General features: G+C 48.3%; 2 protein-coding genes across 3 annotated transcripts; one reads left to right on the top strand and one right to left on the bottom strand.

The window, feature by feature from the left end:
• Positions 1–6: 6 nt before the first annotated feature.
• On the bottom strand, positions 7–7,837 carry PMEL (premelanosome protein). The gene is made up of 11 exons (XM_039216897.1): positions 7,762–7,837; positions 5,196–5,306; positions 4,903–5,049; positions 4,058–4,192; positions 3,506–3,667; positions 2,537–3,256; positions 1,715–1,831; positions 1,383–1,467; positions 1,067–1,272; positions 876–963; positions 7–259 (listed from the first exon to the last, which is right to left on the bottom strand). Exons 1-11 carry the CDS (start codon positions 7,835–7,837, stop codon positions 115–117), a joined length of 1,992 nt encoding a protein of 663 aa, XP_039072828.1. The 3' UTR covers positions 7–114.
• An 802-nt stretch (positions 7,838–8,639) lies between these two features.
• CDK2 (cyclin dependent kinase 2) lies at positions 8,640–14,198 on the top strand. Of its 2 annotated transcripts, XM_039216898.1 has the most exons (8): positions 8,640–8,955; positions 9,667–9,744; positions 9,847–9,967; positions 10,637–10,807; positions 11,277–11,378; positions 12,060–12,203; positions 12,507–12,710; positions 12,991–14,198. In XM_039216898.1, the coding sequence occupies exons 1-8, from the start codon at positions 8,840–8,842 to the stop codon at positions 13,093–13,095; spliced, it is 1,041 nt and encodes a 346-aa protein (XP_039072829.1). In that variant the 5' UTR covers positions 8,640–8,839; the 3' UTR covers positions 13,096–14,198. The 2 variants fall into 2 exon arrangements, with proteins under 2 accessions (XP_039072829.1, XP_039072830.1); XM_039216899.1 differs by lacking the exon at positions 12,060–12,203.
• The last annotated feature ends 342 nt before the right edge of the window (positions 14,199–14,540 follow it).

Here is a 14,540-nt window from a genome sequence, read left to right as displayed (position 1 = left end):
CGGCACCAGGTTCTGAGTATTTATTTCAGATAATGGTACTTTCCAAGGGAGGACTGGAGAAAAGATAGGCATTGCTGTCTACCCTTGGCAAATCACAGTGTCATATAAGACTACTCAGACCTGCTGCTGCCCACTGAGGAGGGGCCTGTTCTCACCAATGGGGCAAGAGCGGAAGACCCTGGGCAGCCGCAGCCAGTGGGTGCTACCACGTGGGAGCTGGGGAAGAGGGAGGGCTGAGCCTTGCTTCAGAAGTCTTCGCCTGATATCGGGAGAAGAAAGGAGACACTGATTAGCAATAGACAAGGGAAACCTATCTGTGCTTCTCCAAAAATGAGGACACACCCATATCCCAAATTCACTGGGCCTTGACCCTAGCTCCCTCCCCTTGTCACCAACAGGGTTCATCTTATCCTGTTTTTATGGTAACCTCTGTCCATTCCCCTCTTACTCTACAAGCCTCCCTGCTTTGAGGACCTTGGCACCCCAGGCCTGGGGATCTGCCCTTCTCACAGGTAGAGGACTCAGTTCACCCAGCTTCCTCCACTCTTGATATTATTAATAACAGTCATCAGGATCATTTACTGCACTCTAGCTTCAGAAGTTGGTGCTTTACCCACATTGTCTCTAATCCTGACAACAGCTCCATAAGGCAGGTATTAGTTTTCCTATTTTTCAGAGGCTCAGAGACATTAAGCTACTTTCCCAAGGTCCCACCAGCAAGACTACAGCCTAGGTCTGTTTAACTTCCAAGTCTGGGCTCTTTCCATGGACACCATGCTTCTTCAAAAGAAGTGGTGGTTCCCTCTCCTCTTGAGGAAGACTGAGTAGTGGTAACAAGGGATAAGGAGGTGTGAGCTAGATGGTGGGGCCCTCACCTATATATCAGAGATACAAGCACCATAGCCATCAACACCAGCAAGATGCCCACGTATAGGGGAGCCTGTCCAAGGCCTGCTTCTTGACCTGTGAACAGAATCCCAGGCACAGCTTCCATCAGGGTCTGCTTCCTACCAGATAGCCTCTTCCCGTTCCCCCTCTTCGTCCTACCCCTTGTCCGAGTACATACCAGGCATTACAAGCTGGGTGCTGACCATTGCCAGGCTGTTAGCATCAGCCAAAGACACATTGAGGCAGTAGGTCCCCGAGCCACCCTTCAGTACTTGGTGCAAAACTAGCTGGCAGGCCGGGCTGGGTGGCACAGGCTGACACAGCCGCTGGGCAGGGGGCTGGCACCCTGGAGATGAGATGTCCATACAGGCTTCCTTGGGCAGTCTGCGAAAGGTGTTAGCTTAGGTCAGGGCAACTGGGAGGGAACGTTAGCCACCAGAGAGCAGTGCAACAGTCAACCCAAGAGTTCTCAGGACAGCCAGTGGGACACTCACCCGCCTTGGCAAGACACAGTCAGCTCAAATGCATCCCCTTCATTGGATGGCACAGCCTGAAGGATCTCAGCACTCTCAATACCCTCTGCAAAGTTGCAAGAGTTTAAGTCTGGGTACAATGTGGGATTCCTCTATCAGGCCTCCCCAAAGGCCCACAGACAGGAAAGCCCTAGGGGTGCTTCCCCAATCCCATCCCCATGCCTTCAAAATAAAAAGCCTGGGATCTGGATATTCTTGTCCAGGTAAGTAACTCCTTCCAAGGTATGTTTCCACTGTCAGTCTTAGGCAGTACACACCTCCCTCAACCAGCCCCCAAAGCAGTCAAGACTCACGGACAATGTCCAGGTCGAGAGAAAAGGAGCCATATCGATACAGCACACAATCCAGAGGGGTTTCTCGCTTCACCAGGATTAAGGTAGCTGCACCATCCGGCAGGGGGCTCTGGGAATCTGGCAGGAGGGGATTGAAGAGGCAAAGTCAAGGGACACATGACTCCCCTGGAAGTAGAGGCCACGCAGGCATTTTTTCCAGGTAGAGCCAGAGCTATTGCACCCAGGTGTGGCATCAGATAAGACCTGGAAAATCTCCTTTTATCGATGAGGAAACTAAAGCCTTGAAGGAGGAATGAGCACTCCAGACTCACACAGTGAGGAGTAGATTTGGAGTTTTAAGAAATCCCAAATGTTTATTATACTCCACACTGTGCTAGGTCCTAAGCTAGACACTCATCAAAAGTTAACTCTTCCACGTGCCAACAGGTCATTCCAACATTTTTAGTGTTCCTACCATAATTTCAGGTTGACCTGCATAGAATTCTATGCTATACTAGCACAGAAAGAGATACAAGTTATTATGTAAAGGACCACAGCCTGTTCCCTGGCAGAAACCTCAGGGAACTGCTCTCCCGAGGTACAGGGAAGCAACAAGCTCTCTCCCAGTGGCCTAGGGGCACACTCTGGTTTCCTGAATTCCAGGTCTATTCCATGTTATTAAGAGGGACTTGAGGGCTTAAAAACACTGAGAGCTCCGATGGGATTCCATTGCTAAGCAAAGGATTGGGTAACATCTGGGGCCTGCGTGTCTTTCAGAGTAGCTTTTTAGAGTAGTGACAAATATCCCACCTCAATGAACCTCATTCACACTGACCCTCTTACCTGTAATACCTTCTGTAGGCACGAATGGGCGGACATCTAGACCCTCAGGCTCAGGGGTGGGTACCTCTCCAGCTGTGGGCTCCACCAACTCTCTAGTTGTTAGTTGTACAACTGTGGAACCAGAGGGCTCTGCGATTGACACTTCAGGTATTGTACGAATGGCCTCTGCAGTTGGCATCTCTGCAGGTGTGGTATCTATGCCCTCTGAGGTTGGCACCTGTTCAGCTGTAGTACCTATGCCCTCTGTAGTTGGCACCTGTACAGGTGTAGTGCCTGTGACCTCCGTGGTTGGCATCTTCACAGCTGTGGTTCCAGAAGGTTCTGCAGTTGGCACCTGACCAGGTGTAGTACCTATGACTTCTGCAGTAGGCACTTGCCCAGCTGTGGTGCCAGGGGCCTCTGCCGTTGGCCCATGCCCATCTGTGGTGACTGGAACTGGGGAGGAGCCACAGGAAGTGAGAGGAATTGCAGCCTGCAGCACCACCTGGGCAGTGACTGGGCCAGACTCTAGGTAAGTGTGAGTCACCACAAGTGCCCGAGAGATCAGGGTCCCAGTATTGTCTCCAAAGTCCCAGGTGTAGGAAAGGTCAGCCCCAGACAAATAGCCACTGGGGTCATGGAGCCGGAGGGCAAAGGTCAGAGGATGATTTCTCAGGAAGTGCTTGTTCCCTCCATCCAAGGCCTGCAGCTGGGACACGCTCACAGAGAAGGGCACCTGGTCTGGGATAGGAGCCAGAAAGGGTGAGAACCAGACCTGGGCCAAGGGAACGTTAGACACCAACTCAACTCAAGCTGACTGGCCCTTCACTGACTCTAAGCCCCACATTCTTCTGCCCAGTTCTTCCTGGCTCTGTGCCTTTAAGATTACACACCATTTCCCCTTTTCCCTCTCCCCTTTCCAGTCAGGCCAACCCTCTCCATATGTTACTGCCCTGTGACTTATTCCTTTGCCCCTTCCCAAATCCTTACCGGTAATGGTGAAGGCTGAGCAGGAGTGAGCAAGGGGCACATAGCTCTGGGACTCCCGGCGGTGGTAGACAGTCACTTCCATGGTATGTGTGCCCAGCATTGCCTTGCCTGTCACAATGCTCAGTCCCGACACTGGGCCCCCCAGAACTTGCCAGTACTGGCCTGAAGTTTTTGAAAAGAAAAGCAGGGGTGGGTGAGGTACTGATCAAAGGGAACTGAGGGGAAGGATTAGAGACATATTAGAGACATATTAGAGACATACATACAGGGCAGTACAGAAGGAAGGTCAAGAGATGTATTGAGTATGGTTATTTCAGAGAGTATTTGGAAGGTTGTCATATGGGGGTCAGGAGAGGAGTCCTAATGAGGGGTTCCATGGGATAGGACAATTTGGGAAGGGTCCCCAGAAACAATATCGTAGAGAGAGTGGGAGTGGGCTACGTGCTATGGAAGAGGAAAGGACCACGGGGGCAATGAAGGCTAGGGAAATTCACAGAGCAAAACAAAAGGGGATCGGGTAGGAAGAGGTGAATCCAAGTGTGGATGACTCACCCCAGGTCTTCCAGACATAAACAAAGCTTCGAGTCTGAGACCAAGGGCCAGATGGGCAGGCCCTTCCATCAGGGAAGATGCAGGTATCATCAGGTACCTGGGGATACACTGGCTGTCCTCCCCACACCTGGGTCCCTGAAAGATTGATACAGAGTCACCCTCAAACCCTGGCATTCCTTTCTATACACCAGAACTCCTCACATGGCTCCCAGAGAGGGGCTGTGGGAATACTCCTTAGCTACAAAGTACATTCCCCTTGGTATAACCCATTTGGGGTGGCAGTGGAAAGGATGGAAACTGGAATTAAAGATTCGTATGTACTTAAAGACAGACATAGGAAGGAAATAGGAAGACCATACATCAAAATGTTTAGAGTGGTTTGGTCTAACTAGTAAGATAAAAACAAAATAAGAGCACCAGCTAACATTTATTGAACCCTGCCTTAGCCTAGGGCAAGTATTATGCTAAATTATTTATATAGGATCACATTTTAATCCTTACAACAACTGTTCAAGTAGATATCATCCCCATTCTACAGATAAGGGAATGGAAGCACAAAACAAGTAACTTGCCCAGGGTTACAAATTATTTACAAATTTAAATATGTCTAAATGTCTGTCTAAATCCTAGGTCCACTAGGTCTTCTGCCTGCAATTTGGCACACTATGTATTTTTTCCTTTTTTTATCTGTGTTTAAAATTTTTTCTACAATGAATATTACAGACTATGTATACAGTTTATTTTTTTTAGAAAAGTAGAAAGGAAGAGGACACTTCTTGAGCTCACTGGGGATGCCAGGGAATGTGAGCCCTTAGAGTAAGGGCCTGGAGCAGAGAGGTACTCACCATTGATGATGGTGTTGTTGGCCCAGATGACCTGCCCATCTGGCAGCACCTTTTGGCTTTCAGGAAAGTGCAGGGCAATAGAGAAGGAGGCATTTGCCCCAACTAGTGTAGGGCCATCATTACTGACCTTCAAGGACACCTGGCCACCTAGGAAGGGCAGCCGCATTAGCTGAGACTCTTTGGTTTTTCCTCCCCTTATACCTTTCCCCTCCCTATTTTCCCATGCTCCATTCAACCCAGTTCTTGCTCCTCTCCCCACCTCATACCCTCCCTAGAAATTGCCAAGTTCCCACCTCTCCAGCAGTCAGGCCCCTGGCTTTCCGTCCACTCTGGATACAGCCGCCTGTTCCAGGCTTTAGTTGTGAGTGGCCTTGAGACACCAAGCCAGTCCTGGTCTCTGGGTCCTAAAAGGAAGGTACCATGAAAGCCCTAGGATCATGCCTCAGTCCTGTGTCAGGGAACAGCGCTGTCCCATGTCACCCTACTCACTCTCACATTCAAAGTGCATCTTAATTTACTGAACACCCACAATGTGCCAGGCACTGTGCTAGGTACAAAAGGACTTAAGAAACAAATAAGAGAGGGGCAGCTGGGTGGCTCAGTCAGTTAAGCATCCGACTTCGGCTCGGGTCATGATCTCGCGGTTCATGAATTCAAGCCCTGTTTGGGGCTCTGTGCTGACACCTCAGAGCCTGGAGCCTGCTTCAGATTCTGTCTCCCTCTCTCTCTGTCTCTCCCCTGCCCACATTCTGTCTCTCTCTCTCAAAAACAAATAAACGTTAAAAAAAAAAAAAAAAAAAAGACATGGCCCTGAAGGGATTCAAGGTAAAGTATAAGAAATAGACATGTCCTAGGGTGCCTGGGTGGCTCAGTCGGTTAAGCGTCCAACTTCGGCTCAGGTCATGATCTCACGGTTCGTGGGTTCGAGCCCTGCATTGGGCTCTGTGCTGATAGCTAGCTCAGAGCCTGGATCCTGTTTTGGATCCTGTTTCGGATTCTGTGTCTCCCTCTCTCTCTGACCCTCCCCTGCTTAGGCTGCCTCTCTCTCTCTTTCTCTCTCAGAAATAAATAAAACATTAAAAAAAGAAGAAATAGACATATCCATAAATTATAATAATTAAAGGCACTGTTTAACATGAGCTGTTATAGATATTCAGAAAGTACAATGAAATGACAGACAAAAGAGATTAGTTCCACTCTGGTGGATTGGGAAAGACAATCGGCTTGATGAGTTGGCCTGTGGGATAGAACACTCTGGGCAGAAGGACCAGCATGAGCAGATGCATGGAGGCATGGCAGCACAAGCATGATAGGGGCATGTGGGTGATGGACACTGAGATGAGGCCAAGAAGACAAGCGGAGGCCCTGAGTGCCAAGCAAAGGAATTGGGCTTTTATTCTGTAGACAAGGCCATGGCAGAAAATTTTGTTTGTTTCATTGACAAATAATTCCTACACCAAAAAATTCACCCTTCAGAAGCTTTTTTAATATGATCAGATCTGTATTTTAGAAGGATCATTATGGCAAGCAATGTAGAGGCTGGATCAGAGGCAGGCAGAGGTTGGGAGCGAGGACCAAGCAGACAAAATTTTTATAACTGACCAAGAGAGGTCTGAGAAAAAGGGATATGAGGGATCTACATATGCCTCTCTCAGGTACAAAAACTATCCTTTATATCTATCCTTTGTTGTTGTTGTTTATTTATTTGTTGACTAAAGTATTTAAAACAAATCCCAGATATCTTCTTGTTATTTTAACCCTACAATTTTAATATATATCTGTAAAAAATGTGAACATTTTCTTGGATAAGTACAATGTCATTTCACACTGGACAAAATTATCAAACCCAATTCATATAAAATTTCATGAATATCTAAAAATATCTTTTGATGACTTAAAAAAATCAATATCTAAAAAGTAAGCACAATCTTTTTAAGAGGCTCAGGTGGACAAGTATGAACAGAATGTTTCCAAAATACATTAAGGAACATAATAAAAGAAAAAGACTTGAAACTACAGCACAAATGAGGGAAGTCAGATGAAGGAGAACCTCCAAGAAGTCTGTGAGACCAGGGATCTAGAGAGAGAAAGGGGAAACTGGGACATGATATCTATATTTTAGCACAGGAAGAACTATCTTTGCTCCATTTCTAATGTGTACTGGAAACCTAGTTGAGTCTGCTTGGGGAGGAGGGATCTGGAATCATCTCATAGAGCATCCCACCACTAGAGCAAGAGAATCATAAGATGTCCCATTCTTTCTTCACTCCCAACCCTCCCTCCTCAGAGCAGCACGGGACATTCCAGACCCTCTCACCACCCCCACCCCCACCCCTTGCTTCTGTCACGAGGCCACAATCCCCCAGAGCCCTTTCATGTGATGCTCAGCTGAGACCCCTCTGCCTGTCTCTTCCAGCCCCAGAACAAAAGCCTGAGCTGTGTTCACCCATCCCCATTTCAAAGAGGGGAGGTGGTACCTCCTTACCTTTTCAATCCTATACCACATTCTCTTACTTCTCACTTCAAATACTCTATCCCAGGTGCCTAGTTATTGCCTCAAAGAGTCTCCCACTCATGTCACTTTTGAAGCCCCTGCTTGGACTCACTGCCCAAGGGACCTCAAGATTAGGGCTACAAAGACTCACTATCCTTGTGCCCTTGCAAGTGGATGAGATTATTCTCAGGCTCAGTCCCAAATCTCCACATAGGGAGGGAGCTCAGATGCCCATGTCCTCACTAAATCAAATGGGTGGAAGAAGCCTGAGATACTGCTGGTATCTCCCATAAGGAGGGGAAAAACCAGAGCAGGTGTGCAACCCCAAATTCACACTTGTTCATGTCAGTGCTCCCCACACTCACCTTCTGTGGCCCCCACAGCCAGAAGAGCACCCATCACAGCCACATGGAGAAGGCATTTTCTCAGCACCAGATTCATCCTGTTCTTCCTTCCAGCAACCAAAGGCGCTGGGGGGCTGGGGCAAGCCCCTATATAGGAGAGGGGTGCTCATTTGCATAGCCCTTCCTCCAAGACATCCAGAGGAGTCTTGGGAGGGGTAGGAGGACGGGAGAAAGGCAGAACTGACAAGGGATCCTGGTCCCTGAACATCCCGCTGCTCATCGATAGTTTCTGGTTTCACTGGGTCACTCTCTTCTTGACTGGGAAAGAACTGACTGAAGGGCAGCTGCATAACATATACCCAACACATAAGATTCATCATAGGAGAGTGAATCAATCTGTTCGTTTGGTTTTTTAACCAAACCAGGAAATCTCTCAAAAAAACAAGAGACCCTGCATCCCAAAAGAGAGAGCTATCGAATAGGCAGAGGGCGGAGGCAACTACATCTCCGGGGCCCAGAAAACCCGTACAATGAGATTCCCAGTTTCCTGCTTTTCAAAGGAGGCTCCCTGGGCCAGGTGGAATTTAATCTTAGGGCGAGACACATTTTCCTACGAGTGGGTGAAACGGCGAATGAGAGATCAGGAAATCCCTACGGATTCAGTAGGACAAATCTCGAGTCCAAATCAGGTACTTGGAAAAAGACATTTTGCTTCCCCACCAAGACAGAAACTTGTTTTAAGTATCCTCGGAAATAAACTTGCGTGAGGTAGGGTCATTTGCCGCAGCTAGGCGCGCTGGGCTCGCCCCCTCCGCTCTGACGTTGACCAATAAGAAAAGGTGGAGGCGGAGCTAGGGAAACGCGGGAAGGAGGGGCGGGGCCTCTGGTGGCGGCAGGGAACTGGAGGGGAGGCGGCAACATTGTTTCAAGTTGGACAAATTGACAAGAGCAAGAAATACACTGCGTTCCATCCCGACCTGGGGCCGCGGAGCTGGGCCCGGTTTTCCCCTCCTCCACCCCCCGAGAGCCGGGGCCCGCCTTTTGCAGGGTTCCCAGGCCCTAGCTCCAGGGCCGGGCTGACCCGACTCGCTAGCGCTTCATGGAGAACTTCCAAAAAGTGGAAAAGATCGGAGAGGGCACGTACGGAGTTGTGTACAAAGCCAAAAACAAGGTGACGGGAGAAGTGGTGGCGCTTAAAAAAATCCGCCTGGACACGTGAGTGGCCTCTGTACCCGGGACCCCTAACTCGGGAGCTCCTGGAGTGCCCCCCTGCCCCCACCCCAACAGGCGGGTAGCCGTCCAAGGACCGGAAGGTAGCAGGGAGGGACTTCTTTTGAAGTGGAGAGGTGGGCTGGAGGACAGCGAAGGGCTTCCCGGTGGAGAGTGTAGGGCACTTAGAATCTATGGGAAACTTTCTCCCTAAAGTCGAGGGATGCCCCCAAATGTGCAGTCAGAACGACTCAGGAAGAGGAAGGTCTCCTCTGAGATGGGGTCCAGGACTCATCGTGGAATTGGGTCTTGTGGGAACCAGTGTAGAGCACCTTTCTGAATGAAGAGTCCTCCTCACTGCCCCAACCCCACCCTCATCTTAGAATTCTCTACCTCTTTCAAAAGAATGGCAGTTGAACCTCACTGGCCCCTCTAGGGAGGCTGGGTGCTGCTACTCCTATCTTTTCCATTTCCTTCTCTCTTCTTTACCTACATCAGGAGGCTTTACTTACCTACCCTTGGGAAAAGAAGAATAATGACCTTAATATATCCCCAAACCACTCCTTGTCCCCCGGTGGATTAACTCCTATAGCACCCTTTCTCTTCTCTCACTTTCCTAGGGGATGCTGGGGTGGTGTCTCAGTGGGAAGAAAAGAATGACTGGGCTGGGGGAATTTGTAACCACATTCCTATCTCTGCTTTCTCCATCTCTTCAAGTGAGACAGAGGGTGTACCCAGTACTGCTATACGAGAGATTTCTCTGCTTAAGGAGCTTAACCACCCTAACATTGTCAAGTAAGTATCTGGGAGGTGTTCTGACAATAGAGGAGGTGTTCTTGTCTGTGTAGCCTGGGTATTCTTCTTACTCACCTCTATTCCTGTACCTCCCTTCCCTAGGCTGCTGGATGTCATCCACACAGAGAACAAACTCTACCTGGTTTTTGAGTTTCTGCACCAGGATCTGAAGAAATTCATGGATGCCTCTGCTTTGACTGGCATTCCTCTTCCTCTCATCAAGGTAACTCTTCTTATCAACTCCTCCCCAACATGGGCATGTTTTTGGGGGACTAAAGGCAGGCAATTCAGACTGAGTGATTATTTGTGATCTTGGCTTCCTTCCCAGACCTCATCCCCCTGCACGCACGCGCGCGCGCACACACACACACACACACACACACACCTTTCTTTTGTGGCTCTCTCACTGCTCATTATGCTTATTAACCCTAGGGCTGGGCAGAGAATCAAAGAAGTTGAAACTCTAGTGAGTCAACTTCATAGCTCAGGTGGAAGGTCAGATGAAACTCAGATAAATGGGACTTGAGGGCACTTGGTAGGTTCCTCCAAGAAGCCCTTCCACCTCTTTGGTAGGAGAAATAGCCAGTGAGTTTCTGTTGTCTGTTTTAGGGCTGAGTTCTTTACTCCCTGAGCTACCTTCAATCTATCAACATTTATTCAGTTTATTGAATACCTTCAATATGCTAGGCACAGGATATGGAAAAGAGATGCAAAACCGAATAAGACCTGGTCCTTGTCTTCACTAGACTGATAGTCCAATGGGAGATACAGTTTATAAGCATGTAATTATAATCTAACATAGTAAAAGCCTTTGGTAAAAGTTTGCAGGCACAGAGCAGACCCTAAGCTCACTGTGGTAGAGAAACAAAGTCCTCTCTCTCTCTTTTGTCAGAGCTATCTGTTCCAGCTGCTCCAGGGCCTAGCCTTCTGCCATTCTCATCGGGTTCTGCACCGAGACCTCAAACCTCAGAATCTGCTTATCAACGCAGAGGGGGCCATCAAACTAGCGGACTTTGGATTAGCCAGAGCCTTTGGTGTCCCTGTTCGTACTTACACCCATGAGGTGAGACCCTCTTTGCATTTCTTCTCTGAACTTTCTGGGAGGTTTTGACAAGAACATTCACAAAATTATTAAACATCTCTGGTCAGCAGTTTCTCTCTCATTACATGGAAAGTATCTCTGGCACTCCAGGAGGTTTTAGAGTATGCACCAAGTTCTGATTGTGGGGCTAACTGGGCTTTGATAGATGCCAAGCCAGGAGAACTGGTTGGCCCTATGAGCACTTTTCTCAAGTTTTCCAGGAAGGTTGCAAATTATGGGTTCAGAAAATATGGTTCCCAGAGCCTAGCTCTGGTCTCATAAGTTGTATGTAGACATTTATACTTTGGGGAAGTCAGAAAGATGGGAAAGATGGAGGGAAAGGAGCTGCTTGTCTTCAGGCTGAGAGTTAGCAGAGTAACACTGAAGAGCTGAGACGTGGGAATCACCGTGCCCCATGCACCGCCCTTCCCCTTCCTGCTCTTATCCCCAGGTGGTGACCCTGTGGTACCGAGCACCTGAAATCCTTCTGGGCTGCAAGTACTACTCCACAGCTGTAGATATCTGGAGCCTGGGCTGCATCTTTGCTGAGATGGTACGGAGGCAAGCCCGAGTTCCACCCAGCTCACTCCCCCACATTCAAGAACAATAGAACGGTTTCTTGGCCGAGACTCATGGCCCTTCTATATTATCACAGGGTTTCTTCTCTAGAGTAGCACCAAGGCAAGTAGGGGGAAAGACTAGGACTGTTGTCCCTGATGTCAACCACAATGTTAGTATATCCTCAGACAGCCTTATCATGCAATACACATCTCTTATCCCTGAATTGAGCAAAATCATTTCTGCAGCTGTTTTAGCTTTAGTCTGCATATACTTGGGAGAATGAGTACCGATTTAGTGCCGCCTTCATTTGGTCTTTAGACCTTGTAGGGTTCCAGGTTAATGGGTGAAGCCAGCTTATGTTCACCTTATCCATACCTTTTATTTAAACTGCAGACTTAAGTCATCCTCCCCACCCCCCCAAACCTCTGGCTTTTCAGTTTGTAAGATCCCTGAGGCCCAGCCTTTTCTGGGAGCTCTCATTTCCTTTAATATAATAGTGGAGTGGGCTGAGTTTTCAAATCAAATCAGCAATTTGTTTTATGGTCCTTTATCTGGGTTGTGACTGGGGGCTTGGAGACCATTAGCCTATATATAAAATGTGCATTTATCCCCAGTACATTACCTTACAATTGCCCATATTCCTCTCTCAATTCATCAAAAAATATTTGTTAAGCACCTAGTGTGTACCCAGCACGATGCTAGGTGCTGTGGGGAACACAGAAGAAATGGAAGACACAGTCTCTGCCCGCTGTGCTCCTATCTAGAAGTGGCTGCATCACAAGGAGGGGGGATGACCGCAGTGTCTACCCCACACCCCGTGAGTGGCTTGGGATCCCTTTGCTACATGTCAGTGGCACCCCAGACATTCACCCCCTCCCAGCCCCACCCAGCCTTGGGGATCTGCAAAGGCATGGTTGGGGGAAGGAAGGAGGGGGCGAGGAGACAGATGAAGGGACTTCATTGTCTCAGGCTCTGTGTGACTGACCCCATGAAAAGCCCTGGGGAGGGAGTCATGGGGCCCTGCTGACCTTCCACTGCCTGTGGGAACCTTCGTTGCACAGGGAGCGGCTTTGACTGACATCAGTGTGGGTCTTGGCCTTTTTTCTTCCCCCATTTTCAGGTGACCCGCCGAGCCCTATTTCCTGGAGATTCCGAAATTGACCAACTTTTCCGGATCTTCCGGACTCTGGGGACCCCAGATGAAGTGGTTTGGCCAGGAGTTACGTCTATGCCTGATTATAAGCCGAGTTTCCCCAAGTGGGCCCGGCAAGATTTTAGCAAAGTTGTTCCTCCCTTGGATGAAGATGGACGGAGCTTGCTATCGGTGAGAACTGGGGGTGGGCACCCATTTCCTCTCATTTACTCCCCCAGGGCAGGTTTTCTCCAGGATGTAGGAAGGATGAGACCCTAGACTCTGGGTCTTGGCATTTCCCTAGCCCCTGCTTCTCTCTCCCTGTTGGCACACCCATTCAGATGTAGGGAGGAGGGAATTGGGAACTCTGCCTTGGGTAAAAGTACTTCTGGTTTCCTGAGTTCTCGGAACATCTGCTGCCCATTTAGTCCAATGTCACATCACTGAAGTCAGCATACATCTCTCCCTCCAGCAAATGCTGCACTACGACCCCAACAAGCGGATTTCGGCAAAGGCAGCTCTGGCTCACCCTTTCTTCCAGGATGTGACCAAGCCAGTGCCCCACCTTCGACTCTGATGTCCTACCCCAGTCTCACCCTCTCCTCCAGCGAGAGCCTAATCTGTCTTGGCCCTGGGCTATTTGTCCTCTGATCTTGTCTGGCTGCCTTAACACCTCCGCCTCTTAGCCAGCCAACTCTGAGGATATAAGGGGTGGAGGAGAGAAACAGGTGAAATGAAAGGAAGCTTCAGTATTAGATGCACTTAAGTCCCTCCACCACCCTCTCCCCCTCTTCTTGGTTATTACTGAGGAGGGCTGGTATTTAAAAAAGAAAGAAAAAGACTGCCCCCACATAGGGTTTGCCATCCCAATCTCTGAAAGCCCTGAAATTATTATTTCCTGTGTTCGGGATGACAGACACCCCAAGCCTCCCTCGGCCACTGCGTTTGTAAGGCCAACTGATAGCAAAGATCCTAAGTTGGAACTTTGGAAAACCAAGCAAAACAAAAACATAGGGAGGGGCCCGTTTTAAAGAATTAGGTTAAAAAAATAGATCCAACCAGTTTATACCCTAATTTTAGTGTTTCATCTCACCTAACAGTCTGGGAGACGCAAGACTCCCAGTCTCTGCAGTCTTGATGGGACTGTAATAGAAACAATTGCCCCTAGTCCCTCTATCTGTCCCTCCTGTGGGCAAGAGGTGTCTGGGAGGCTCTAGGACAGGGATTGTACTTCACCGTGGCCTTATGAGGCAAATAAAAGTTGTCTGAATTTTTCTTTTCCTTTTAAGATTCTTAGTTCTTCATATGCCAGGTCCCATCTTCCTCTGAAGGCCACCCCATAAGAGTGGAAGTTAGGGTTTGGACATCATTTTGAAAATGCTGACACTTTTTTAGGGCTGTGAATGAGTGAGGGCATTGGGAAATTTTTTTTCTTTAAAAGAAGGACGAACAATTATATTTATATTTCAGGTTATAGTAGTTGTTTAAGTGGGAATGGGTGGATTTGTTGCCATGTGCACCTTGGGGTTTTGTAATGCGAATGTTTAAAAAAAAAGAGTATTTTTTTCTTTTTATGATGTTTGTCTCCCTTCTCCCACCTCTGGTCTTCGAGTGTTCTCGTTATTAACATTATTTGTAATTTAGTTTGTAATTCATTAAAAACAAAAGTTCCTAGTTTTATTTTTTCATCTCTTTCCTCCTTTACTTATGTGTATTTATTTACACAAAGAATGATGTATGAGAGAGAATATGAATGTGTATATGTGAGAGTTGGTTTCATGGCTCCCCTTTTCCTAATCTTTCTGTTTAGGGCTACCCACCTCACCCCATCACCCCAGTCTGGCCTCTATTATGCAATTGGTATAGTGCCCAAGGTGGGCAAAATGGGAATTACTGCTCCCATTTTTACGGCTGGGTTAACAGAAGCCTACTTCATTTTCCCCACGAACCTGAATTATCCCCTGCACACAGACACACATACCACACACATAAACATACAAGGCGGCAGTTCCAGGATTTCAG

This window comes from Hyaena hyaena, unplaced genomic scaffold (genome assembly GCF_003009895.1).
Source record: "Hyaena hyaena isolate Hyena2069 unplaced genomic scaffold, ASM300989v1 scaffold_655, whole genome shotgun sequence".
Taxonomy (NCBI): domain Eukaryota; kingdom Metazoa; phylum Chordata; class Mammalia; order Carnivora; family Hyaenidae; genus Hyaena; species Hyaena hyaena.
The sequence above is the reverse complement of the archived record's forward strand: the minus strand, read 5'-3'. Positions and strand labels throughout refer to the sequence as shown.